This window comes from Choloepus didactylus, chromosome 2 (assembly GCF_015220235.1).
Source record: "Choloepus didactylus isolate mChoDid1 chromosome 2, mChoDid1.pri, whole genome shotgun sequence".
NCBI lineage: Eukaryota > Metazoa > Chordata > Mammalia > Pilosa > Megalonychidae > Choloepus > Choloepus didactylus.
The window spans coordinates 80,784,007-80,808,885 of record NC_051308.1 but is presented as its reverse complement, the minus strand read 5'-3'; the positions used below and the strand labels follow the sequence as shown (position 1 = coordinate 80,808,885).

Below are 24,879 nucleotides of genomic sequence, written 5' to 3'. Positions count from 1 at the left end.
CATGATTCCAGTCTGGGAATTCTCTTTATTTGCAGAAATAGAGACTTTGGGGCTTTTTTGTCCCTCTAGACGTTGTCACTTTCTTCTTGCCTGCTTCAGGCTCCCTGGGTTGCTCCCAGAGGACTTTCCTGGCATTTGGAATAGAGAAAGGGAAAGAAAGAAGTAACCAACTTACCTCTCATTCCCTCCAATTAAGTGCAGAAATTGAACTGGCAATCCTTACTCTCACTCTCTGACAGTCAGAAAGGCATAATTAAGACCAGGAATTGAAGGAACAAAACCAGAAACCTATTCCAGTATTCTAGCAACTAAGAAAAAGAAAATTATATAAAGATTCAGTATTCATAATCCTTTGTTAAAGTCCTTCTTGTCTGTTGCTACCCCTTCCTCTAGTTTAATCACTTTCCTGATCTTCAGGGATGTCTAGGCAGTGACCACCCTAACCTGTTCATGTTGAAAAGGGGTGTCAACACTATGAGAAAAGGGGACACATCTGATTGATGTTTTTGAAAAGGCTATTGCCTCTGGGTTTTGGGACTCAGCTGGCATAGGAGCACTCTAAAGAATTCAAATCTGAAGAATAAATGTAGTGAGCGAAACCTTTATAGAGTCCCACATAGGGATCTGGGCATTCTTTAAGGTTACTGGGACTACTGTTGACTTGGACTTATCATACTGTGGTCATTTGGCATGTGTAGGTGAAGCTTTCATAGGAGTAACCCCCAGGACAGCCTCTTGACTCTATTTGAACTCTCTTAGCCACTAAAACCTTGTTTTGTTGCCTTTCTATCATCCTTTGAAATTTGTGCTATAGCTACTTGTTAAATTGTAATTTAAAAGCTTTATCTTTTTGTATATACGTTATATTTCACAAGAAAGAAATAACTGAAACTATGGTACTATAACTCATAACAACTTTGGAAATTTCCTGTATGTATCTATCTACTTGTTAAAACATACTTTGAAAGATGTACATGCATTATATTTTACAATAAGGAAATCACTGAAACTGTGGAGCTGTAACCTATTGTGCTGGTTTGGATGTATTATGTCCCCCCAAATGCCATTATCTTTAATGCAACCTTGTGTGGGCAGAAAACATATTAGTGTTGATTAGGTTGGAAACTTTTGATTGGATGTTTCCATGGAGATGTGACTCTATCAACTGTGGGCAAGACCTTTCATTGGATTATTTCCATGGAGGTGTTGCCTCACTCATTCAGGGTGGGTCTTAATTGGACCACTGGAGTCATATAAAGGAGTTCACAGACAGAAGGGCCTCAGAGCAGCTAAGAGTGACATTTTGCGAGAGCAACTATGAGTGACATTTTGAAGAGGAGCTGCAGCTAAGAGAGGACAAAATGCCCCAAAAGCAACATTTTGGAGAACGCCATTTTGAAACGCAATCTGGGAGCAAGCAGACAACATCCATGTGCCTTCCGATCTAACAGAGGTTTTCTGAACGCCAATGGCCATCCTTCAGTGAAGGTACCCTGTTGTTGAGGCCTTACCTTGGACTCTTTATGGCCTTAAGACTGTAACTTTGTAAACAAATAAACCCCCTTTATAAAAGCCAATCCAGTTCTGGTATTTTGCAAAAAGGCAGCATTAGCAAACTGGAACACCTCTACTATTTTTTGAAATTTGCTCTCTAACTACTTGTTAAATTGCACTTGGAAAGTTATTACTTCCATGTATACGTTATACTTGACAATAAAAAAATATGATTAAAAAACAATTTGAAGAGGAAAAAACAAAACAAAACAAACAAACAAACAAAACCAGAAACCTTAAATAAAAGACAAGGCTCTCTTCCCAGGATAACACTTTAACCTTTATTGCTATCTTTGGACGAGGAAGCCCATTGTGGTGAATTTAATATCATGCCCACAAATTCTTTAATACTCCTCCCCTCAAGAGGCAGAGCTTAATTGCCTTCCCCTTAAGTGTGGACTGAATTTAATGACTTGCTTCCAGCAAATAGAATGTGGCAAAAGTGATGGTACATCACTTTCAAGATTAGGGCATAAAAACTGTGGCTTCCGTCTTGGGCTTTCTTCCCCACCACCTACCCTCTTAGATACCTCACTCTGGGGAAATCTATGTCATGAGCAGGACTGTAGAGAGGCTCACCTGGCAAGGAACCAGAGCCCCCTGTGATCAGTCATGTCAGTGAGCTTGGGAACAGACCCTGACGTCCCAGCCACGGAAGGCAGCTTAAGAGCAACCAAGGCACACCAAGGCCGAACCACCCAGCTAAGTCACTCCGGGATTCCTGACCCCTGGAAATTGTATGAGATCATATTGGTTGTTTAAGTTGCTACATTTTGGAGTAGTTCAGCAGTAGAAAACTAATACACTCACACAATGCTTTCAAATGATACATAACCCTCAGGGATGGAGAGTAGTGGGTTGAGCTATCTGAGGAAGATGGTTACCAGCCCTGGATGAGGCTTTGGCACTCTGGGCTTGGGATGAGGGATCAATGAAGCTGGAGTCCTCAAACCGAAGGAAATAATTCTCTTTAACCTAGAAGAAATGGGTTAGGTCATTTTATGTTTAATATTCCTATTACTCCTTATATAACATGTAGCCTCATAAAACATTTTTCCTGAAAGAGAAATGCTATGCTAAGATATGGCCTGTTCTTTTTTTTTTCCCCCAGATTTCTCCAACATACCTGACTTTCTGAATTCAGCTGTGAACCTTGATGACAAATAAATAATCATAAATTGGTAGATCACTCTTACCCTCCAAGAGAGTAAATTCAACCCAGAAGTGCTTCATGTCAGCATGGGGTGTGATGGTTCACAGCATGGAATTTTAAATCTGGAAAAAATTTAGAAGATGCCCATAGCTTATCTCATGGGCAGATTTCTCACAAATGTCAATTTCTGTAGAAGTGGATCATTTAATGCCTCAGATAGTCCAAAAGTGTTCCCAACTGTCCCCTCCCAAAGGAAGGGAGGAACCTGGAAGATTCAGCTACTTCCAGGATTCCACAATTGGGATGTTCCCTCTCAAAGGCCCTGCATTCAGGATGAGGGAGAGAAGGATTATTTCTAGAACAGCAATTTGGGAGTAACTGAGAGTGGATGGGTCATACATAAACCATTAACATCTAAGATTAATGTTTGTGACATCTCTTCACCTTTAGCTATTCACATCCTTCAGCCAGTGATTGTGTAGTGACCTTTCCCTGACAATTTAATTCAACAAGCATTTATTGAAGGCTTATTTGGCTAAGTGTCATAAGTGAGCTAAGCCTTAGATGCATTAATATCAAAATGTTAATGGGTTGGCAGTTTCTTGACACTAAACCAACCTAGGAATGAGCTGGAAGAGAGATTGTTTGTGGAGAGGGTAAGAGAATCCCAGTACATTCATTTTATGATTTTATGGTCCTCTCTTATAAAGGAGGCTCTGGAGAAGTGGATTCTTCTGTTGTACTGTCTATTTAAATGTAGTTCCTAATTGGATAACAGATTTCTTTCCAGAGACCAGACAAGTGTTCACTTCTTCAAAAAAAAAAACCCTCTCCCCATCTCCCAGTGCTTTACTATATGTAGCATTATTTGAGTAACATCACCAAAAGAACTCACAAAATCATTTGAGGATAAGCTAGTGTACACTGCAATAGCCACAGAAGTCCCACACTGGTGCTGCCAATGATGCTTATTTTAGCAAATGCAGAAAGGCTTCACCACAGAGCTTAGATTTAGTGCGTGGGTGCCCATTGGAGTTAGGTCAACATAAATGACTACACCATGTGCCAGAGGAGTTGAGCAAGCTGAGATGAATTGCAAACCCAAGACAATGCAAGTAACTCAATATGAAATCCACAAGAAAAAGGACAATTTGATGAGGCTCAAGGCCTCCAAAGGCAATTCATCAAATGACAATAGGGACTGTGAGGATGCTTTTCCTCTGTAACCTGGGACTAGGTCACCACTTCTTTCTATCAGAGGGGTTCCGGGCAGTGAATCATAGACAAATACTTATCAATTAGTCAACAGTACCTGACAACCACCTCCCACCCATAAAACATGGGGTGACATTAATTGGAAAGGGTTGGCAGTAGAACCTTGTTTCAAGTTTGATTATAGCTTCTACATCCTGCCTCTCCACTTTAAGTGACAGCTTTCTCAGCCGAGTGAATTCTCTGGAGTGTGCACTATTTCTGGATGATATATTTGTAAGGTCCTGTCTCCTTTATACGATGCTGTATCCTGGGCAAAGGCTATATGTAAGATACATGTATTGTGTATCTAATGTGCAAATATATACATAGCCCACAAATGTCTATATTGTGTATATGTGCGTTATCTGCACATAAGCATGGATACTTTTTTAAACAAGTGGTTGGTGATTGAGCTAAAGACTAAAATGGCAGAGCTCTAATCAGCCCAAATTGTTTACAGTCTCAATTTACCCAAAGCCTTTGGAATTATATGATGAACTATCACTTTATATTAGTTATAACTTTTCAAGCAAAATGAGGCTCTTGGCAACCTGAATCCAATCAGAATTAACCAAGCAAGCAGATATTCCTTTTTCTACAACACCCTCTTCCCACTAAGTTTTCAGTGGTGCCATATTATTTGTAGTTAAAAATAATCAACTTGTTGGATTCTCTTTAAGCTCAGTGTAAGAGAACTTTGCTTTTGGGCCACGGAGAGAGTTAAAACACAACCTAGCCACCAAGGCCTCACTGGTTTGACTCCACCCAGTAGAGTTGCAAGCCCACAAAGTTGATTATTTAAAAATTACATTCAACAAATATTGCTGGCACCATACAAGCTCTGGGGGTATAGTGAGCAAGAAAAATCAACAGGATCCCTTCCTTCATGAAGTTTGCAATCAACAAGTCCTGTTGATGAGGCATCTACTTTTGTTGGGATAGCAAGTTACTTTCCAGACTTCACAACTTATTGGTAGAAAGATCAAGCAATAGCTGAGATTATCTATGTGAAACCTAGTGATATCTAGAGCCCCAGCATAAAGTATTTAGGAACTTCTTTTATCCACTAGTGTACCCTTCTCCCCAGAAAAGATCTGGCTTTTTAAATGGCCCTAGCAGCAACCATCCGTGGACACTCTCTCATTAGCCTATGCTGTCATTAGCTCTTATTCAGGAAATCAGGAAAACTCACTGTTTAAAATGGAGAACTCCTTTTGTGACTACAGGTCTCTGTCTCTTTAAGGTGGCTGGAAGGCTGGGCCAGTAATTCCCAGTTTAATCTACCACTGATAAATTTATCATGTAACCCAGTGTTTGTTAAATGAGCTATAAAAAACACCTTAGAAATACAAGGGGATTGCACTGCATTGTGACCTGTAGATCACAGCCAATTCTAGATGACAGGGTGGAGATGAATATGCTGGTTGTTTCCACGTAAGTTCTGATCATATTAATTTAGAACTCCTATTCATGTAATCTTTGTAGGGAGTTTGGTTAGAATGAATAAAACATAAAACTGCTCAGGTCATCCACTCTTCAGTCCAGTGCTTACACTGTGTAGAGTATACCACAGTCCCTGTAGGAGTGACTCAGTGAGGGGAAGCCAACTTCAACTGGGGAGATGCAGAGAGCTTCAACTGAAGCAAGGCTATCACCCGAACCAGGAAAATGCCAAGTGAGAGGGCTGGAACAACAGGTGTAAACTGGGACCATACCCAGCAACCAGCAGGCATGACTCATACTACTTTGAAAATTAAATCATGCCAGGAGCCAACCCTCCTAGGAAAAGCTACTGATATCCGGGATTAGACAAGACTGGAGTAAAATACACTTGCCCGAAAAAAAAACCTCCCTCATCTCTGAAGAACTGCTCTAACAGGCCCCAGCTACCTCCAAACTGACAACACACACACTACCTTTTAAAAATACCTAATTACTATTGCTCACAATATCAGACCCATGAGGTAGTGTTGGTTGAGTAACTGCTTTTTGCTGGGGCTTTGTGCACAGCTCCATGGGAGCAGAAGGGAGCTCCTACCCAGGCCAGTGAGGAAAGAGCTAGTAGACCAGAATAAGGCAGAACTACCAGGTCAAGGGACTCAGGGCAAGGACACAGACGTCAATATGGAGCTCCCAGGGGAACCACAAGCAGCTCACTGATCTAGTGCAGGGAGAGGCATCTGCAAGTATGAGCCTGGAAAGGCGGGACATGCCCAGAAACACGGGCAGCTTCTGAGAGATTTACCCAGGCCAGCAACGCAGTCAATATTTACTATTTAGATGAATCACTGGCAGCAGGGTGGAGGGTGAAATGAAGAGTATGGATAGTGAGATCAGTTAACTAACAATACTGTACTTTAGGCTGCCATAAAGTTAAGCCAGAGAAGACTTCAAAACAGTATGTTGTACCCTGGTAGGTCAAAACCAAACTCTGGAATGGGTAAGAAGTTGTACCTTATTACAAAATTTTAGGGCTGAGGAATGCCAAGATTGTGTTATCTAATGCTCTTGAGGAGCAAAAACCTTAAACCACAGAGATCCCAAAATTAGGCAGAGAAATGAGCTTGTTGGCAACATGACTCATCTAAGATTTTTAGAAATTCTCAGAGAAGATAAAACCCGAGCTTATTTTGCCTCTCAAATCTCCCCTCTCGGATAGGAAAGGAATGACATGGCACATAGGGGTTGGAGTTTAAAAGAACCACAAAAAAGAAATCTTACAAATGTTAGGCTGATTTATAAGAGCTGCTCTGGGCAGTTACAGTTTGTTTACAATGAGGAATTATCTGTGAACATACTGTACATGGCAATCAGAAGTCGTCATGGCAAGAGAAAACCACAGCATACTTGCTGCAGTCAACACAAAAATCACCATTGAACAAGTAGGGAAAAATGTAGGGATTAAGGTAGGATTTGCTTTTTTTTTTTTATTATAAAAGGAAAGGAACACAACTCTTTAGAAATGTTAAAGGAGTATCTCGCACTCATGGAAAGACACCAGAATACAAAATCACAATTGTGACTCCAGGCCTTTCCCATCTCCTCAAAGGGCAGAGATGGGGAAACAGTTGAAGCCAACAAGCAATTCTGTAAAACAGAAAGACTCAGAAATCCTACAAATATGACTAAAAACTAAACTTGTTTTGCTTTAAAAATTTTTAATATATCAAAAGGCCTGCTTTAGTAACATGCTACTCCCACCAGAAAATAACCCCAGTACCCCTTTGTCGGGAACATAAAGCTTAAGTTGACCAGCCAACTCATATTGCTGAACCCCTGTGTGCACAAGTACGTGTGTGTCTTCCAAACCAGAGCCACCAGGCTCACGTGACTCCCACTGCTAGTAACCTGCATCTATCTGTTACCGGACCAATTCCCACTCCCTTTGGAAGGGTGGGCAGGGCACACTGAAGCTCCCCAAGTGGTAAGGAGGGAATAATGGCCTCAAGTAGCCAACTTTTCAAGCAATGCCTCTTCCACCCGGACTCAAAAGGAGATCCTTATTTCTAACCAGACAAATTTGCCTTCCAGTGATTAGAATGGTTTTCTCCTTTAGAAAAACACATATATCCACACACCCATATATATAATTTTTTTGTTTTTACATTTAAATATAAAAATACTACTCTGCTTTGTGTTATAAATGGAGGACCAAGCAATAGGAACTTTGTCTTCTTATGGTAGGACTATCCATCAGTTAACACTCTTCAGGTTAGGGCATTTAGCCTCAAGCAAGGGAAGCACAACAGCAAGAGATCAAGGGCATTTTCCTCCTAATCTCTGTAACCTTTCCTTCTCTAACTCCCACTTCAAAAGGAAAGTTGGTTATAATCCTTTTTAAAACATGGAACTTCCCACCAAAAGTGGGAAGGGTAAATTCTCAGCTATCTACACAGTAAGTCAGCCCCCCCTCACCTTAGCTAACCTCACAGAAAAAGTCCTGCTCTCCTTTCACAAACACAGATGTTCCCTGTCCAGACCGGACTATGCCTAGTGGACAAACACACCTGATTAAATGGAACCAGTGGTTATGTTGCCCCTCCCACCCCTCCTCACTAATGCACTACTTCCTCAGTCTTCCAAAGCTTCTGTAATAGGATAAGAAGGTGGATGGGGTGGGTGTGAAGAGATTAAGAACTTGACTCCTCTACCCTGACCCAAAAAAGCAAGAGTTATTAACTGGGCACAAGGGAAAAAAAAGACCTTGATATTCTGCCCTTTGAGTTACAGTTAGTAGGACAATTGGGAGACAGGAAAAGTGGGAGTGGGGTGAAGAACTGGGAGGGGTTTGATGGCTGGAGGTCTAAGTCCACTTAGTTCTTGTACTGGAAGGGCTCGTCGCCAGTCTCGTTGAGCAGACACGTGCGTATGAGGGCTTCTGTCACCCCAAAGGGGTCACAGTTAGCAGAGGGGCGGCGGTCTTCAAAGTAGCCCTTCTTCTCCTGGCCAACCATCCGGGGAATGCGGATGCTGGCGCCACGGTTGGCTACACCAGCAGAGAAATCATTGATGTTGGAGGTTTCGTTGAATCCAGTTAGGCGCCGGGCATTGTCAAGGCCCCCCTTGGGATCGTAGGCATGGATGTGGTACTGGTGCCGCTTGCTTAGTTTCTCGATGGACTCCTCAATGTACCTACACGGAACAGAAAAGACACGGGTCTGAGCTTGTCACCAGGGATCCCTCCCTTCAAGGGCAGAGGAGCAGGTTTAGACCAAGGATGGGGTGACTAGGATGACATAACTATCAGACAGCGTCTTCTAGTTTATCAGGCTACAAAACACGGCCCCAGTAGAATACTCCATGGACAGCAGTGACCTTGCCTTGTTACCTGTATGTCCCTGTGCTCAGAACAGTGATGTAAACAGTCAATATTTGCTGAATGAAAAGACCCTAATCGCTGGGAAGACTTTCTCCTACCTGTAAACATAAGTATATCCACAAGTCTGTATTGTTACTAATTTAGTTCTTAAAGACTTTCAAACTCATGAATCTATTTGTCAACTTTTCCCTATCACCATCCTTAATTCCATTCTATGATACTTTTCAAATAGGAACAGAATGAGAAGATTCAATTTTTTGAAACAAAGTGCTAAGAGTTAAGGCACTTGTAGAAGCAGCCTAGCTTCCTCACCCCCAATACATCTAAGATTTAGCAAGTATTCTTGTAAAGGAGACTTTGCTGAAATTGATAGCCCCTTCCCAAGCTTTCTGCTGCCCAAGATTAAAGAAGGCTGAAGAAGATACTCACTTCAGACCATTCTCTTCTCGCATGGCCTTGGTGCTGAAGTTGGTATGGCAGCCGGCACCGTTCCAGTTTCCAGGAATGGGCTTAGGATCGAAGGTTGCTATCACGCCAAAGTCTTCACATACACGATGCAAGATGAAACGGGCCACCCAGAGATGATCTCCCATGTCGATGCCTTCACAGGGTCCTATCTGGAATTCCCACTAGAAGAACGCGAAGGTTGGCCTTCACTACAAGGCCAACTGCCTGCCCCAACTCTCTTCCCACCTCGGCTCCAACCCACTCTTCTCATGTTTCGGGTTAGTGAGCAATGCCTCAGCAGCCCTTGTTGGCAGAAGTCCCCCCTTGCCTGCCCTGCAATCTTCAGAGGTGGAGAAAGTGAAGGACCATAGCCATTTACCTGGGCAGGCATGGCCTCAGCATTCGTTCCCGCGATCTTGATGCCAGCGTACAAGCAGGCCCGGTAGTGGGCCTCCACGATGTCTCTGCCATAGGCTCTGTCTGCTCCCACTCCACAGTAATACGGGCCTGTGCAGGCATCAAGAAAGGATGGTAAGAGAGAGATGAAATCCAGCAAACCCCTCTCCACACAAGATGCATGGCACAGAGCCAGGAATCAGAAGGCCGTTAACACTTGGCCCCCTGGAATCACCGTCCCTGCCGTCACCTGGTGGTGGGGAGGGGAGGGGAGGAGGGTGGGGACAGAGTACAGGAGACTCCTCTCTGCCACCTCCTGAGTGGAGCCGAAGGTTTCCCTTCAACTTTTATTTTACACACTTAATAACAAATGTCTGAATCTGGGTAACATGAGGGCGATATTCTCTTTACAGAATTGTCAGCGAGTCTCCGAGAAATTCCACAGCTTTTTGATTCAGAAGGAGTCATTCCCATCTGTGGGAAGAGGCTTCTTTGTCAACTAAGCACTTGGAGAGAGAACTGGTTCACCTCTCATCCAGGGGGCACTTACCTTGGGGCCCAGGGAAGCCGTTGGAAGGCCAGCCGAAGGGGTGTCCATCTGTCCCCATCAGGGTATATTCCTGCTCCATTCCAAACCACGGGTGATGGTTGCTCACCATGTCCATTATCCGTTTACAGGAGTGCCTTAAATTGGTCTCTAAAAAAAAGAGTCAACAATGCCATTAAGGACATTTATGCTGAAACCAGTGCTGATGGGAAAATGGGCCTCCGATTCTACACAACGGAGGTATTCATTAAAAACTGGAATGACCCAGTGTAAACCTTTCTGTAACCTGTCACAGGAAGCAGAGGAAATGGGAGAAGCTGAAACTGTGCATCTGTAGGGAGGATCCAGATAGACTAGTTATAATTGAACTCAGTGACAAGCAGGTCACATGGGAATGAACCCAGAACAGAGCACATTTTCACCTTATCTGCAGGCTGGCCTCCTCCCAAGTACCAAATGCCAGGCACTTAAACCCTCTATTAACAAAACAGCTGCTTCTAGTTGAGTCTTATTCCTTGTTTCTTGAGCACTTAAAGCTAAATCAACAAGATTCTATTGAGAGAATCATTTGTCCATTCCAGGTGAGGAGACTAAGAGCAAAGTTCTACAGTGTTGGCTAATGCAAACAAATAAACAAGACTGAGATGAGCCCAACTGTAAATAATTTCTAAGCTAAAAAGGAACTTTAAAATAAGAAGTAAATATAGATGTACTGACTGCATTAACTATCTCATTTTAAGACAGTTACATTAAAAAAACAAAAACAAAACCAAAACTCATTGAGTCCTCATGACACTCCCACAAGACAGGTATTGTTAAGAGTCCAGATTTACAGATAAGAACACTGAGACTCAGAGATGTTAAGGAACGTGCACAGGTTACAGGGCAAGCAGAAGAGTCAGGAAAGCCCATATTGCCTTGGTTTGAGAGCCTGTGCCCTTTACTACGATACACAACTGCCTCTCAAACAAAAGAAATCAAGTCCAGAGGGCTTGCCAAAGGCTCACTGGCAGGTAGAAACAAGAGGACTTAATAGAAGGGAGATTTCAGCTAGGTTTAAAAAGATGGATGGGCAGAGAATCAGGCGGAATGGGAATGCCAGATAGGCTACAGGGTACCAACAGGAACCTAAAAGCAGTTACAACAAACAGAGGCAAATATACATTATCGGTGGGCGAAGATGCTGCTATTCTAGTCAGATACAGAAACAAAACAAACAAGCTGTCTGGAATGAAATAGCATCTAATAGTTGATGTACAACTGTTCTAAAAGAAGTGCATGTATTCATTCATTTAATCCTCTAAACAACTTTATGGGATGGATTTTTATTATTTTCCCCATTTTTAAATTGGGGAAATGGAGGAACAGGGGTTAAATAGTTGGCTAGCAGCTGGTACAATCTAGGATTCAAAGCAAACATCCTGCTCCAGATTTAAACTTTATACTACTGGCAGGCAGGAGGACTGTGTCACTGGGGATGCCACTAGAAAACAGATTCAGAAGAATCCAGTGCCATTTTATGCAACCAACAGGAGACCATGGAAGAATGGACCACACTATCTCTTTCAAGAAAGAAGTTCAAAGTGGAGAGATGGATGTTCAAACCCCACGAAGACTCCAATAGTTGAGATACTGTATTCTTCCCAATACTGACTTGGGAATATCTTCTCCCATCCCCTTAAGCAATCATGGATTGGGGTAGGTTATCTATACCGTACATGCTAAACATACCTGCAGGCTTTCGGTTGTACTTGAAGACTTCACAGAACACCAGCTTGTTGGGGTCCTTGCGGAAAGGGTCCCGAAACATGGCAACAGGGGTGAGATACATGTCACTGTTGGAGCCTTCAGACTGAAAAGTACTAGAGCCATCAAAATTCCACTCAGGCAGCTCTGGAGTAAAAAGGTGGGTGGGGGGAGATTAAGTTAAAAATGCACAGGAGCTTTTCAGGCAAGAATATAGATCCTCACTCACCTTTCCACCTCTAAATATCTACTCTCCCCCCAAAAGTTAGAAATATATGAATGCCACTCTCAGCATATGAACCCTGATATCTGCACTTAGCCCTGCAGTCCTTCCTATCTAAACTCCCAGTAAGATGATTGCATCACTTCCTTAAAGGAAATTATAGTCAAAAGAACATAAGAATCTCTCTTCCTTAAATAAGTTTACTGGGCACCAAGGAGACAAACAGAAGTATTCTAATGTCATCAGTGAGTCAGTCATCATTTGAAATACTGAGACAGGGAAAAGAAAAATTTTCTGTATCTCCTATTAGGCCATCTGTGTTGCTTTGTTCCCCCACTGTGTTTTTACACTGTCCTAGCTCAACTTGCGTACTTGATTAGTCAAGGATTGCTTCCATCTCACTTATCCACCTTAACATAGCAAAGATCATCTATCTAGATGCACTTTTCCCACTGTTTGAAAGACCAGTTTTTTTGCCTTTTCAGTTGACAAGGAGCTCTCTGAAGACAGAAACCAGTCCCTTGCATTCCCACTGCCTAGTCCAATAGCTGTCACCTAGCAGGTACACAATGTACACTTCATGTTATGGTAATTCATTCATTCAAGGAATTCTCCAATGTGAACAACATTATCAGAAAAATAAGCTATCATAAAATAGGTAGGAGATGATATTTTTTATTTTCTTCTCTGGATTTTTTCCAGAAAGGATAGGACTATGGCTTGTTCTAGAACAAAAACTACAGGTTACAACTTTAATAAAGCAGCTCCTCGTGGGATGAGCAGATGGTTTAAGAATTTCCAAAAGCGGTACCAACTGAAAACAAATGAATGACTAGTCCCATTCAGAAACCACTTTAGGGTACGTGCTTTGTATAATAGGAGTATGAATCCTTTTTACAAAGCATTCAAAGTTTGTAAACCAAAAGACATTCAGGTTAGAGCAGTGGTTGTCAAACTGGGCTCCTTGGGGTGCCTTAGGGCCAACCACAGGGATAGCCAAGTTGGCAAAGCCTCCTTGCACAAACCAAAGCCTTCATCTTTTTTCTTCAATGTATTGGCTTACTTGCAAGAATTCATCTAAATAAAGGATTCCATTGTTGCTATGCTTTGAGGCCGTAGGAGCTTAATGTTGACTGAATGAAGTCTGAAAAGGCCTGCCTTAGGAAAACATTACAAACACAAAAATAAAGAAGCCCAATCTGGTGGCTTGGTCTAAGGCTGCGGCCCACCCAGCCTGGCTCTCACCTTCTACACACTTGGGTTCACTGTCCAGGGTGCGGGTCTTACAGCGCAGTCCTTCTCCAGTGCCATCAATCCAGATATACATGGCCTGGACTTTCTCGCCCTGGGGCAGAGCCATGTATACCTGCTTGACGCCTTTGTTCAAGTGGGAACTTGCTGAGGTGGCCATGGTGGAAGGTGTTCTGGAGAGAAAAATTACAACATTTGGAACCCTGACTCCAAACCGATCCCCTGAAAGGAATGGCTCAAGAGGGACATTTAAATCCAAGGTAGACACTTCCTTTGAGAAGAATGGGAGGGGCAGCCCCTTCCTTTGGAAGTCACACACCCAGAGGTATACCTATTCACTCTGGTTTCAAGGGGATCCATGTTTTTATATTAGTCAAAAGTCTATAAGTCATGAAAATGCTCAAAACTTGATTATGGTAATGAATGCACAACTATATGATGATACTGTGAGCAACTGATTGTACACTGGATGATGACACAGTACGTGACTATTATCTTAATATTGCAAGAAAAAAATCTCCTTATAACGTTAGGCTGTAAAAATCTGATCACCTTTTCAAGAGACTTAAGTAAGTGCTCGCTGGAGAAAAGACCAACCTCTTGGTAGTAGCCTCGAGGCCTCTCTCTGTCCTCCAGCTCAGGGGTTGAACCAAGGCTTCCCCAGGCTAGAATCCAGACTTCGAATCTACTAGATAGAGCAGATAATAGAATCTAATATTCCCTTAATAGAGGTAGGGGAATTTTTAAAAAACATTTAATACTAAGATACTAGGGATAAAAATGAAGAACATACTCAAGTTCTGAAATAGAAAAGTTTACAAAACAGATACCATCTCCTAATCAACACAAGTAAAATTTAGCCACAGAAAAGCTTGGCTGCTCTGGTTGCCAGTGAGTGTTTCCCTTTGTGTTTCACCTTAGTTGTGGTTTTTATAAAAGCCCCATCCCCTCAACAACATACACTTTAAGATTTAAGAATGAAACAAGGGGCTTCCCTTGAAAGATTTAAAAGGCTGGAGGCTTCTTAAAAGGAGGAGTGCAGTTATTATCACCAGGCGAGAAAAAGCTCATCCACATCCAATTCCAAGGTGAACACTACCACAGTTTCCATCTGTCTAATGCAAAGTTCTTACTTCAGCAGGTGGGCTCAGATTCAGGGTTGAGAATGACAATATTCTCAAATTCCATTGGTTGACTTTTCAAATAATTAGGGAATTCCCACTTCTTAAAATCAAAAAGATCTGGGATTTCAAAAGCTCTGAGGCATGCTAAAAACTGCAAGCTACCACCACAAAACCTCGGAAAGAAGAGAACTCTAAAGCCACAGAACCAACCTTAATGTGAACAAGAGGAAATGTTCTCCATACTCCACTCCACCCCACCCCCGCTCCAAAGCCCAGGGTGGCTGGAAAGGGAACACATTGTTCTCCTCCAATGACTTGGGCAACTTTCTGAAGTACAGTGGCAAAGTTTCTATGGGCAACCATCCATGTTTGCCCAGCTGAAAACATAACTGCTTCTCCTTCCAACAGCATCGCCCTGTGGGGAAGAGGAGAACCTCCTCTGCCAAGCCCAATTAGAGGAAAACCAATACTTTTGTCTATTGCATCCCCAAGTCTTGGTAGGTCAAATGCTATCCCTCACCCCACCAAATCGCCACCTCAAAGACCAGAAGAACAATTCCTGATCCCTGCAGCTCCAACTAAAAGCTAGAACCCAGTCTGCTGGCTTTCCTCCTAACTTGATACACCCGCCCCGCCCCCCCCCCCCCCCAACATCAAGCCACACTTCTCTCCAGCCTCGGTGAAGTGTCTCATGCTCTCTCACCAGCCGGGTAGAATGACAGCAGCCCGGTCTACAGTAGCAACTGGTGCCGCGGCGGTGCTTAATTTTAAATCTTTAGCTGCTTCTGCCGCTGCCACCGGCTCCGGAGTCCATCTCCCTACCCCTCACTCACCCCAGCCATAGGTGGTTAACCATATCGATGGGGTCGCCCTCGTTACGTCTCCTCTTTTTTGACTTGGGTTCACGCCTCTCTTCGTTCTCGGACTCTCGCTGGTCCAAGCACCGGAGCTTTCCGGGGGTCGGGGATGGGGATAGGGATGGGACCGGAGCCGGGGATGTGGACGCGGTCGGAGACGGACTCGGGGACGGGGTAGGGCATGGAGAATGCTCTGACCGGGTGGTGCTGGGATACGCAGGCTGGTGGGTCAGGGTCTTAATTTTGACTCGCGATTTCTCTCCGGAGTTCACAGAATAGGCGACGAAGCCGAAGCAGTTGGTGTGGGACCCCGAGGACCGCGACTCTGTGTCTTCTGCATCGTACTTCTTCGCGGCTTTGCGACTGGGGGAGCGTCTCCGCTTCCCGCCCCGGGGGAAGTTGGAATCCACTTTGAGAGCAGCCCTATCTCCCCGAAGCTTCCCAAACGTCGGAGCCCCGCCCCTCCGGCCCGGGTCCTGATCTCAGGGACTCAAAGAGGGGGCGCCATTCCCCTCTGATGGCAGAGGCTGGGGACGGAGGGGAGGGGTTGCGGGGGGAGTCGGCGGGAGGGGCGGCGTGCGGCTGCCACCTCCGCCGCGCTCTCCTTTAGCCGCGCCCGCCGGCCACGCTTTTGCGGCTCCAGGATCCCCATTGTTCGGTCACAAGTGGAAGGCCCAGAATTTCCCCGGGACCCCGTGGTAGGCGCGGGTCGCGCAAATAGTACACTCCTGGTTAACTAGCTTCAAAGCAGGCGACTAAAAAAATACCACGATGACCTCCCAACACCCGCCACCGCAGAGGAGAGCGAGGAGCCGACGCCTACTTAGTGCCCCTGCGTGCGCTTCTGCAGGTTAACACAGCCGCCCCACCAACAATCCAAACAACACCCCCAGCCCAGAGACCGGGGCTCAACAGCCCTGCCCGCCGAGAGGCCTCCAGGGGCGTCCCTTTGGGCCGCAAGCAGCGAAAGGAGGATCAAAACAACCTCCTTCCTTTCACAAAACCTTGAAAAGGGCGCGCCCCACAAACGCCAACCCAGATCCGCCGGGAATTATCGACGGTGAAACCACGCAGGAGGCCCCGGCGTCTCCGACACCGCGGGCCCCGGAGGCCGAGGCACAGAAGAGAGGACAGGAGGTGAGAGGGGGCCAGACCGCCAAGAAAGGCCTGGTGTGGCCGAGGGGTGAGGGGCGGTGGGCGTCTCCCTTCTGTACTGTCCGGGCGCTTTACCTGTGCAGCAAGCAGGACAGAGGGCGGGAAGGCCGCGAGAGCGAAGTGAGAGGAGGCACGGTGTGCAGGTCAGACGCCCAAGTCTTCTCTCATTCTCGGCTCTGCCCTGCAGCTTCGAGCCCGGCATCCTTTATCTGCGGCCTGGAGCCGCCCCCGGCATCCTGATTGGCTTCCAGAGGCCGGGAGCTGGGGCTGATCAGCTGATGTGCGCCCGAGCACCGCGGCCATTGGGCGAGGAGGCGTGCGGGCGCCGCCGGTGGGGGGAGCGAACCAGGGAAAGAAAGAAAGAGAAAGGGGCGTGGGGGAGGGGGCGGAAGGGAGGAAGAGAAGGGTTGACGGGTGGCGTGTAGAGGGCGCGGGTTCCTGCCGAGAAAGGACCCCGCCTTTAGCAGCTGGAGCAAAACAACCGCGGGCGGACCTGGCAAGGTCCTCGCAGCTCCCTCCCCCCGAGTCTGAAGGTTCCCAGAAAACTGCCTGGGCGTCCGCCCCTTGTTGCCTTCAGATTGAATAGTGTTGCAAGGAGAGTCCTCTCTTACGATGTCATACCGCAGACCCCGGAATTCCCGGGGGAAATTCGGAACCACCGAAACATAATTTTGGCTTTTGTTGTTTGAGAACCTCCCCATCCCCCCTTCCCAGCGCGCTCGTGTTAACGCTTGAGAGGGAGCGCGGGGCGCGGGTGCCCGGAAGCCCTGGGCTTCTGGACGATGGCGGGTGCGGCAGGGACCTGGGGAGAGGGCAGCATCTAGTGGGGCCGGGGTTCCGGAGCCCGAGGACAGGCCCCCTCCCCAGTTGTCTCAGTGAGTTTTGGAAAGTGAACACAACTCTGCTATTTCATAATTTTAATCAGCGTGCTGTCTTATATCATTCCAGGGAGTGAATCTTGGCGGGCTGTAGAAACAAAGTAAGGAGACGTGTCTGATAACCGCCTTTCTTAGCTTCTCTGGGCCAGAGTTTGCTCATCTGCAAAATAATAGTGGTTCGAGGGATGTGACCTTTAGAGCCACCCGAAAGATTTGAAATTCTATGTGTAAACTGATCCCAGCTGCAGCTGAGAGGAAAGGGAGGTCTTCCATTGACCCCTTCGAAGCTCAGAGTTCCTAGAAAATTTAGAATTCCTTAAGCAAATTCTTTTTTTTTTTCTTTTGCTTTTCAGGTAGCTTATTGTTCCTTCTTTTTATTCCATAAACTGGAAAAAATACTCCTTGATTGAGAGAACATGTGTGAACACAGTCTTGAAAATGGATGCTTGCCAAAGATGCACAAGTATCATAAACTATAAAAAATAATATTTTGTTGGCATTGCTACCAGTTCCTATTACTTGATTATTCTATTTTTATTGCCCCAAATCCACCTGATGGTTTAGCCTTTATTGACTTGAAATTGAGATTTTTCTGTTTGAAGACCAAGAATTCATGCTTCATTGCCTTTGGAAGAGGAAATGAAGAAGTTTGTTCTTTGTGTTATTTTTTGTACCACAAATATAGAAAAGAAATGTTGCTGGTGACCACAAACATAACCTGGTTCTTTGGTCAACATCCCTTTCCTTTAAGAGTGTATCTAAATACCATGGTGCTTTTAAATGACAAATGTAGCATTCATATCCAACAAAGGCTGTTGGTGTGTTTCCGACTGGCGATACTCTGAACTGGGTACAGTGTCTTACAAATGTAAGGGATTCCATGTTGAATTTTAGTACTGCATTATAGTGCATTGGTTAAAGGCTGGGTTCAGGGTCAGACAAACCTAGGTTCAAATCTGGGCTTTACCTCTTAGCAGCTTTGTGCTGGCCAAGTTATTTAGCCTTACTAACCCTCAGTTTTCTTGCCTATAAAATAGGGAGAATAACAGCTATTTAATAGGGATATTGTAAGGATTAACTGTGATAACATACGCAAGTCATTAGAATAGTACCTGGGAAACAATAAATGTTTAGAAAGCCGTAATTATAACTATTATAGGCCCAGGATAATCTGAAGAGATTAAATTCTTTCTTTCCCTGTAACGGCCATTCAATTAATACCCACCCAAAACAATGTTCTGACTCAGTGTAATGCTTCACTATCAGTTTTATGAAAGGCTTAGACCTGGAAGCAGAGTAAGCTGCCTTCATTCCATTGCTTTCTGTAAAGCCTTGAATTTTAATGGCTGGGGGTAGAGGGGAAAGGTGATGTTCTTAATTTAAAAGATATTAATTTCCAAATGCCAAACTGCCAAAGCTCTACTGCATTCATCACCACCAGCCCCTGCAGTGGGGATGGCAGTAATAGAGAATAGACTACTAAGGAGCAAATGCAGCTTCTGGTATATTTTGCTGGGCAAGTGCCTGCTTCCCTTGTTAGGTATCCTCCTTGAGCAGCTTATTCATTTTCATATCCCCTGTCGGTATTCAAAGTGAGTGTTCAATAAATGATGTTTGTTGACCCCACAGTAGTGACAGCGGCACCGTCAAGAGAACATGTGCTTTGAGCTGCTTTTCCGGGAATGGAAGTGGATTTGCTTTGATCCATTCATGTGACCAGGGGCATGCCTTGTGAGGGTTAGGAACATAATGCATGGGCTCTCATTCTTTCAGGAGTGAACAAGAGGCCTTGTCCTCCTTGGCGTACCCCACACTTACTTAAACCAACCGTATTAGGGCCCAAATGAGTCCCAGGGAGGCTTAAGAGTGGATGAGGGAAGAAAAAGCAGAAGAAAGTCCTTTAACTGCCCCCAGGAACCCAGACTGTGCATTCAGAGAAGTTGAAACTGGAACGGCCTGTTGCATTTGGATTGATTTTGCTGTGTCTGCTGCCCTTTGTTCTCAGTATCCTCCTTCCCTAAATTGCTAACCACCCCCATTTCTCTCCCCCTCCATAAAAAGCACATCAGCGTGCTTGAACCCTTGAACTTTTCTCTCTTGGTACACAGTATAAAAGCTGACGGGGTTCTCTTCCATGTGCTTTGAAGTCATGTCTCTCTCTTAGAGTAGAGTAGCTTTGGTCCATGGGTGGGTGGAGTGGGAGCGCAGCATTACAGGAAAGATTTTGTTCCAAATCTGCAGAAATGACTAGGGATTAAAATGATTTTTCAGTGTTACTCTGCTGCTTGAAAAGAAGGCCTTCTCTTGAATGGAGGAAAGGTTGATTTCTCCCTCAACCTCTTTCTTTTATTCAAATGACCTATTCTTACTTGGCAGGTCTGAAGCCCCCTGAAGCTAGTGATCTGAACGTGACTTCCCTGGGCTTTGGACTCATTCATCATTAGAGACAAGATTCGGGATGGAACTCAAATAATTTGGGGGGAGTTTTCCCTGTATTTGAATGATTTCAACATGTGTTCAATGAAACTGCAGTAGGGCTAAGGAGACCCGGCTGAGACTCAGGGTTGAGGAACACTCTGGAAAACCAACCCAGAATTGTAAACTCTTCTGTTTTGTTTTTTAATAAACACCATTGCCAATTCTTTCCAAAAGGATAGACCAAAGTATAATCTTAAGACAAAACAAAACAGTTGGAAAAAAAACCAAGTCTGGAAGTTGATGCCATTACTCTTAAACCATATTTCTGGGAGAAGCTGCAGGTGGCCTAAGCTTCCAGATGTCACTACACTGGACACAAGATTAAAAGAAGAAAAGACCAGGTCTAACCAATTGAGGTTATACCTCAGTTCAATACCTAACCCTGGGCGCAGAGGAATTTCTCTTTATAAAATCCTGTCTGATTGTTTATGTCCTTAAGCTCAGGAAAGGAAATTAGAAGTTCAAGTCTCAGCATGTCTCTTTAGTCCTAATGAAGGATTTCATTGAGCACCTGTTGAAATCATTCAAATATAAGGAAACTCCATTTCCCAAACCACATTATGGCTGATGGTTTGGGTCTGCTTGAGCCCTCCCCCAAATCTCTTCCCTAATGGGAAACTTGTTGGAGAGTTGGGAAGAATCAACTTCACCTCTGCAAACAACAGGGGAAAATAAGTCCTACTGAGAAAATTAAAGCCGCACAATTCTTGAATTGGATCTTAACATCATCCTATCTTAAAGAGGAGGAAACAGGCCTGGAGAACACGTAAACTGCTTAAGTCACATTAGTGCCATATTTCACACCCTAATGTGCTTCCAACATATAAACCCTTTCAGAGCCCTTTTCTATTCCTTCCATTCAGTCTTCTTGGACTGTGGGTGATGTGTTCCGGGGCAACCTTGAAAATGTTGGGATTCCTGTTGTTCCTACTGAGGAAAGTACAATGTGCAGGGATAAATCAGTTAACCCTGAATCCTACATTGCAGCGTATCCAATGCCTTACATGTAGTGGTCATTCCGTATATATTTTCTTTGTGAATATTCTGGATTACTGGAAAAACTACTGTATAGCAAGCTCTCTTTGAAGGAATTTTGGAGATCATTTTGTATATCTAACAATCTGTCCCTAGTTTCACTGTTTTGTGAATCAGAGAATTTCAGAGATACATTTTGTTCACATTTTGTTCTTTATTCTCAATGTATATACAGATCTATCTTTGTTCCCTAGATTGATTGGAATGTTACAGAGGCTTATTTAAAAGTTTAGGATATTTAGCACAGTGATCAAAAAATTATTCGAATAGGAGAATGTCCCTTAGTTGGCATTTTTACCAAAGACATTCTCAACTAGATCCAAAGCCCTTCCTCCCTTCTCCCTTCCCCACCCCATTTGTTGATTTGAATCCCTGTTTATTTCACATTCACATGCCAAATTTTAATGGGAAAAAAACAGTTCCCGGTTATGTTTTCTGGATGCTTGGGCAATACTTAATTTGGCTCTGTTTTTTTTTTCCTGCCTTCCTCCTTTCCCCCTCCCCCACTGATTTTTAAACCCCTTGTTCTGAGACTTGTTTACTGGAGTTGAAAGAGCTAGAGACTTGGTTAGGGTATATGAAGGTAGCGCCCTCTGGTGGAATCTTTTGAGAATTACAAACTTCTCCCCCAAAGCCTAAGTGTTGGGTTTTTTTTTTTTTTTTTTTTTTGACTGGCCTTCAAGGGAAGGGCGTTTCTGTTATATCTCAAGTATAGTAAGTTAAGGTATATAGGGAGATCCTCCAGCTCCAAATTATCACCACTCTCTCTCTCCAAGTAATTAAAATTCCACCATATTCATCATATGCATTTGTTGAAAATGCGTAGTGGTTAGTGAAGTTTCTAGATAACATGCGAGTTTGTTACACAGACTGGATATTTAAGAGATGTTTTTATATTGGGAGTATCAACTGATTACAAGAGGTTTGTTTATCATTATAAAACCAGGCCCTGAATGACTGGAAATGGGCAGCTAACCGTGTTTGTGTTTTCTCATCAACTATCATAAGAGATGAGACAAAGAGGACCTCGAAGAAAGGTAATTTTAAAGATTCTAAGGAACTAAGAGGAAAGGAACTAAGGAACCAAGAGGAACTAAGAGGAAGGATTAGAAAACTTGGTCACAAACAAGTCTTACCCCCATCCTCATTAGGATCTGAGCCCAGAAAGTTAAGACAACCCATCAGCCTCTCCCTCCCAGGGGAGCCTGGGGCAGAAGGTGTGGCATAACCAAGAGTATTCACACTGCTGCTGGCTCCAGCCAGGCCTTCTAGCTGACCTTTTTTCTGTTTTCAGCTACTTCATTAGGATCTCTCCCTTCTCCCCCCTCAGTCCTTGGCCCAGAGGACATGGCCCCTGGCTTGAGTCAGACTCACCTGGCTTACTTTCCTGACTCGGCTTGCACCTGCTCAGAGTCTGGGCAAGTCAACCTGTGGGACCTCAGCATTGGAGGCTCCTTATAGAATGCTTGTGGGGATTTAAAAAATAACAGTAAACAATTCAGGAACAGGCTAGTGGATTTTATTATAACCAAGAATGAGGAGGTGATGACTCAGGCTTTGGGACTGGTGGTATCTCCCATAGTGTCCAACAGGACCTGTCCAGGGGGGATGTTGGGCTCCATATTTTGAAGGAACAAGGGTAGGGGGAGAGTCTGTAAGCAAATAAGCCGTTATTAAGCATCGACTGTGTTACATAGTTGGAGCATACACAGGAAAGTAGGTAACGTGGATATGGCAAGGTCCCTTCATTTAAAGGGCCTACACTTTAGTTGGTGATGGAAAACCTCCCCACGGGAAATGATTTGAGGAAGGAACAGGGAAAACCATAGCGTATCAACTGTATAGGAAAAACAACGAGGCAGATTTAGTGTGGGTGCCTAAGATTTCCGGAGCAAAGGAGTTCATGAAGAAGGACTCGTTAGAGGTATTCAGTGGGATGAGGGTGGGGATGGGTTTTATACTGGGAACCATATAACCTGGTAAAAAATATGATTGCTGGGTGGCTTTTTGTGAGATACAAGAGAGTGAAATTTGCAAAGACCCAAGGGTAGGAGCTAATAAGTTACATGTATAAGGGTAATGGTGATGAAATAAGTAAGCTTTGGCAAGAGTAGGAGAGTAATGAGATAGGAAGTTGGAAGATACCAGTCGTTTCAATTCTATGACAATTTGAAATAATAAAAATTTGAAATATTATATTAAAGTATTAATAAAGCCTTGCTTTATCTGTAAAATTAAAAATGAAGCTCATCCTTCTAAGTTGGGGGAACAAAAAGGCAAAAAGAACATAACATCAACCTAGAGGGTTGTGTAAATCGATTATAAATTCTGTTTATGCTACTTCCACATGTTGGTACCACTTTAAAGAGTATCAGTTTTTCCTTGTCAGAATGACACTTGAATAATTCCAAATTTTAATTGTGAGGAATCATTTTTCCCTCAGGTAAAAGACAAACACTTGAGCCTGGCGAAGCAGCTGGTGAGGGCATGACTGCTGCTTTCCTCCCTTCCTGGGCCTCTCTTCCATTGCATTCTCTTCCCACTGTGGTTTTTCTTGCATACTGCTCTACAGTCCTCATCCTCCTTGCCTTCCCCCCAAAAAGAATCATGTCGGAATCACTTTCTCAGATTCCTTTCTCCCCATCTCCTCAGCAACTAGAGGCTCAGGGACAGGGGATGCAACAGCAGATGGGGATCACCTTCTCTCCTTCAGGGCCGTGACCTTCACTGGGGACAAAAGAGGGTACAATGCACAATGCTGTGAAAACCCACAGGGGAAAGACAGGTGGGCTCTGTGCCAGGCATGCCTGGCCCTGCCTCAAGGTGAGCCCTTTGAAAGGAGGAGAGGCTGGTCATCTTTCTCAGACGGCTCCACTTCCCGCAGCAACTTGTAGAGGGGCTCTGCGGTGCTCACGGGATATGGAGCTTCTTTGTACCTCATCAGCTTCAAGCTGGGACAGAAACGATACCAGAAGGAGGAGAAACCATAGATTCCCAACAGGCATGAGGCATTGATCATCACGTGCCAGCAAAAGAAGGTAGCGACAAACATGACATCATTAATGTCATCATCCTGCCATGGGTAACTGGAGATCGGTCTGTATAGAATAAAGCCTGCCTGCATCAGCCAGGAGCCCATTGTCAGAAACAGAAAGGTCTCGATCAGCCAGAAGTGAGGCATGTCAGGAGCCCACAGTTCTGCGGTCAACACCAGCATCAGCAGGAACACCACCAAGATGAGCAGAGAATGAACCTGCAGCTCCACCCCTGCGGTCCCCTGAGTATGTGACGCCAAGAGCAGCAGGAGCACGTAGAAGGTCAGGATCCGGATGCCTAGCTCCAGGACCACACATCTCTGAGGCAGCAAGTTCTTGCTCACGAGGTCCACACAGCCATTGAGGGTGAGGAGGATGAACATGGTGAGGTGCTGCCACTCTTTGGGATACATAAACCTCGGTGGAAAGTCGTCGTCCATCAGGACCAACCCTCCTTTAATGCAGTTGTTCTCATAAGCTATCAAGAGGGAGCCAGTCACCAACTTCACCAAACCTCCATAGGATATTTTCCACAGCCAGGCCCATCTGCCCTTATTCCTGGGAGGGCATGACGGATGCAGGAGAGAGTCATTGAATATCAAGGCTTTGGAGACCACTATTGCCTGATACAGTCCATATAAGACAAGAAAGAGCCCTGGGTACACATGACCAATAAAATTTCCCATTGAACCACAAGTCTGTCTAATGAAGGAGAGACAAGCAAAACTCGGGCACCACCTCACCTTCTGGGGCCACTTCAAGTTCTGGACTTTGGAAAGAACTGCCTTCCACCTATTTTTATCATCTCACCTCACCCACTGCTCCCCCACAGAGAGGAAATGGTTCTTGAGACAAGCCTACACTTTTGGTGGTACATGGCCTCATTGTTCCATTCCATTCTGGTACACTGTGAATTAACCGGCTTTT

The 24,879-nt window shown here is 44.5% G+C and overlaps 3 protein-coding genes across 3 annotated transcripts; all 3 read right to left on the bottom strand.

The window, feature by feature from the left end:
- Positions 1 to 6,676: 6,676 nt before the first annotated feature.
- On the bottom strand, positions 6,677 to 16,759 carry GLUL (glutamate-ammonia ligase). Its single transcript, XM_037825221.1, has 7 exons — positions 16,602 to 16,759; positions 13,385 to 13,563; positions 11,902 to 12,063; positions 10,174 to 10,320; positions 9,607 to 9,734; positions 9,210 to 9,409; positions 6,677 to 8,593 (listed from the first exon to the last, which is right to left on the bottom strand). Exons 2-7 carry the CDS (start codon positions 13,548 to 13,550, stop codon positions 8,275 to 8,277), a joined length of 1,122 nt encoding a protein of 373 aa, XP_037681149.1. The 5' UTR covers positions 13,551 to 13,563; positions 16,602 to 16,759; the 3' UTR covers positions 6,677 to 8,274.
- On the bottom strand, positions 13,570 to 16,023 carry LOC119512080. Its single transcript, XM_037806616.1, has 3 exons — positions 15,961 to 16,023; positions 15,348 to 15,847; positions 13,570 to 14,075 (listed from the first exon to the last, which is right to left on the bottom strand). Exons 1-3 carry the CDS (start codon positions 16,021 to 16,023, stop codon positions 13,802 to 13,804), a joined length of 837 nt encoding a protein of 278 aa, XP_037662544.1. The 3' UTR covers positions 13,570 to 13,801.
- Positions 16,760 to 23,735: 6,976 nt separating the features above from the next.
- LOC119526261 (transmembrane epididymal protein 1A-like) lies at positions 23,736 to 24,638 on the bottom strand. The gene has a single exon (XM_037825222.1). The coding sequence runs from the start codon at positions 24,636 to 24,638 to the stop codon at positions 23,736 to 23,738; it is 903 nt and encodes a 300-aa protein (XP_037681150.1).
- Between the last annotated feature and the right edge of the window lie 241 nt (positions 24,639 to 24,879).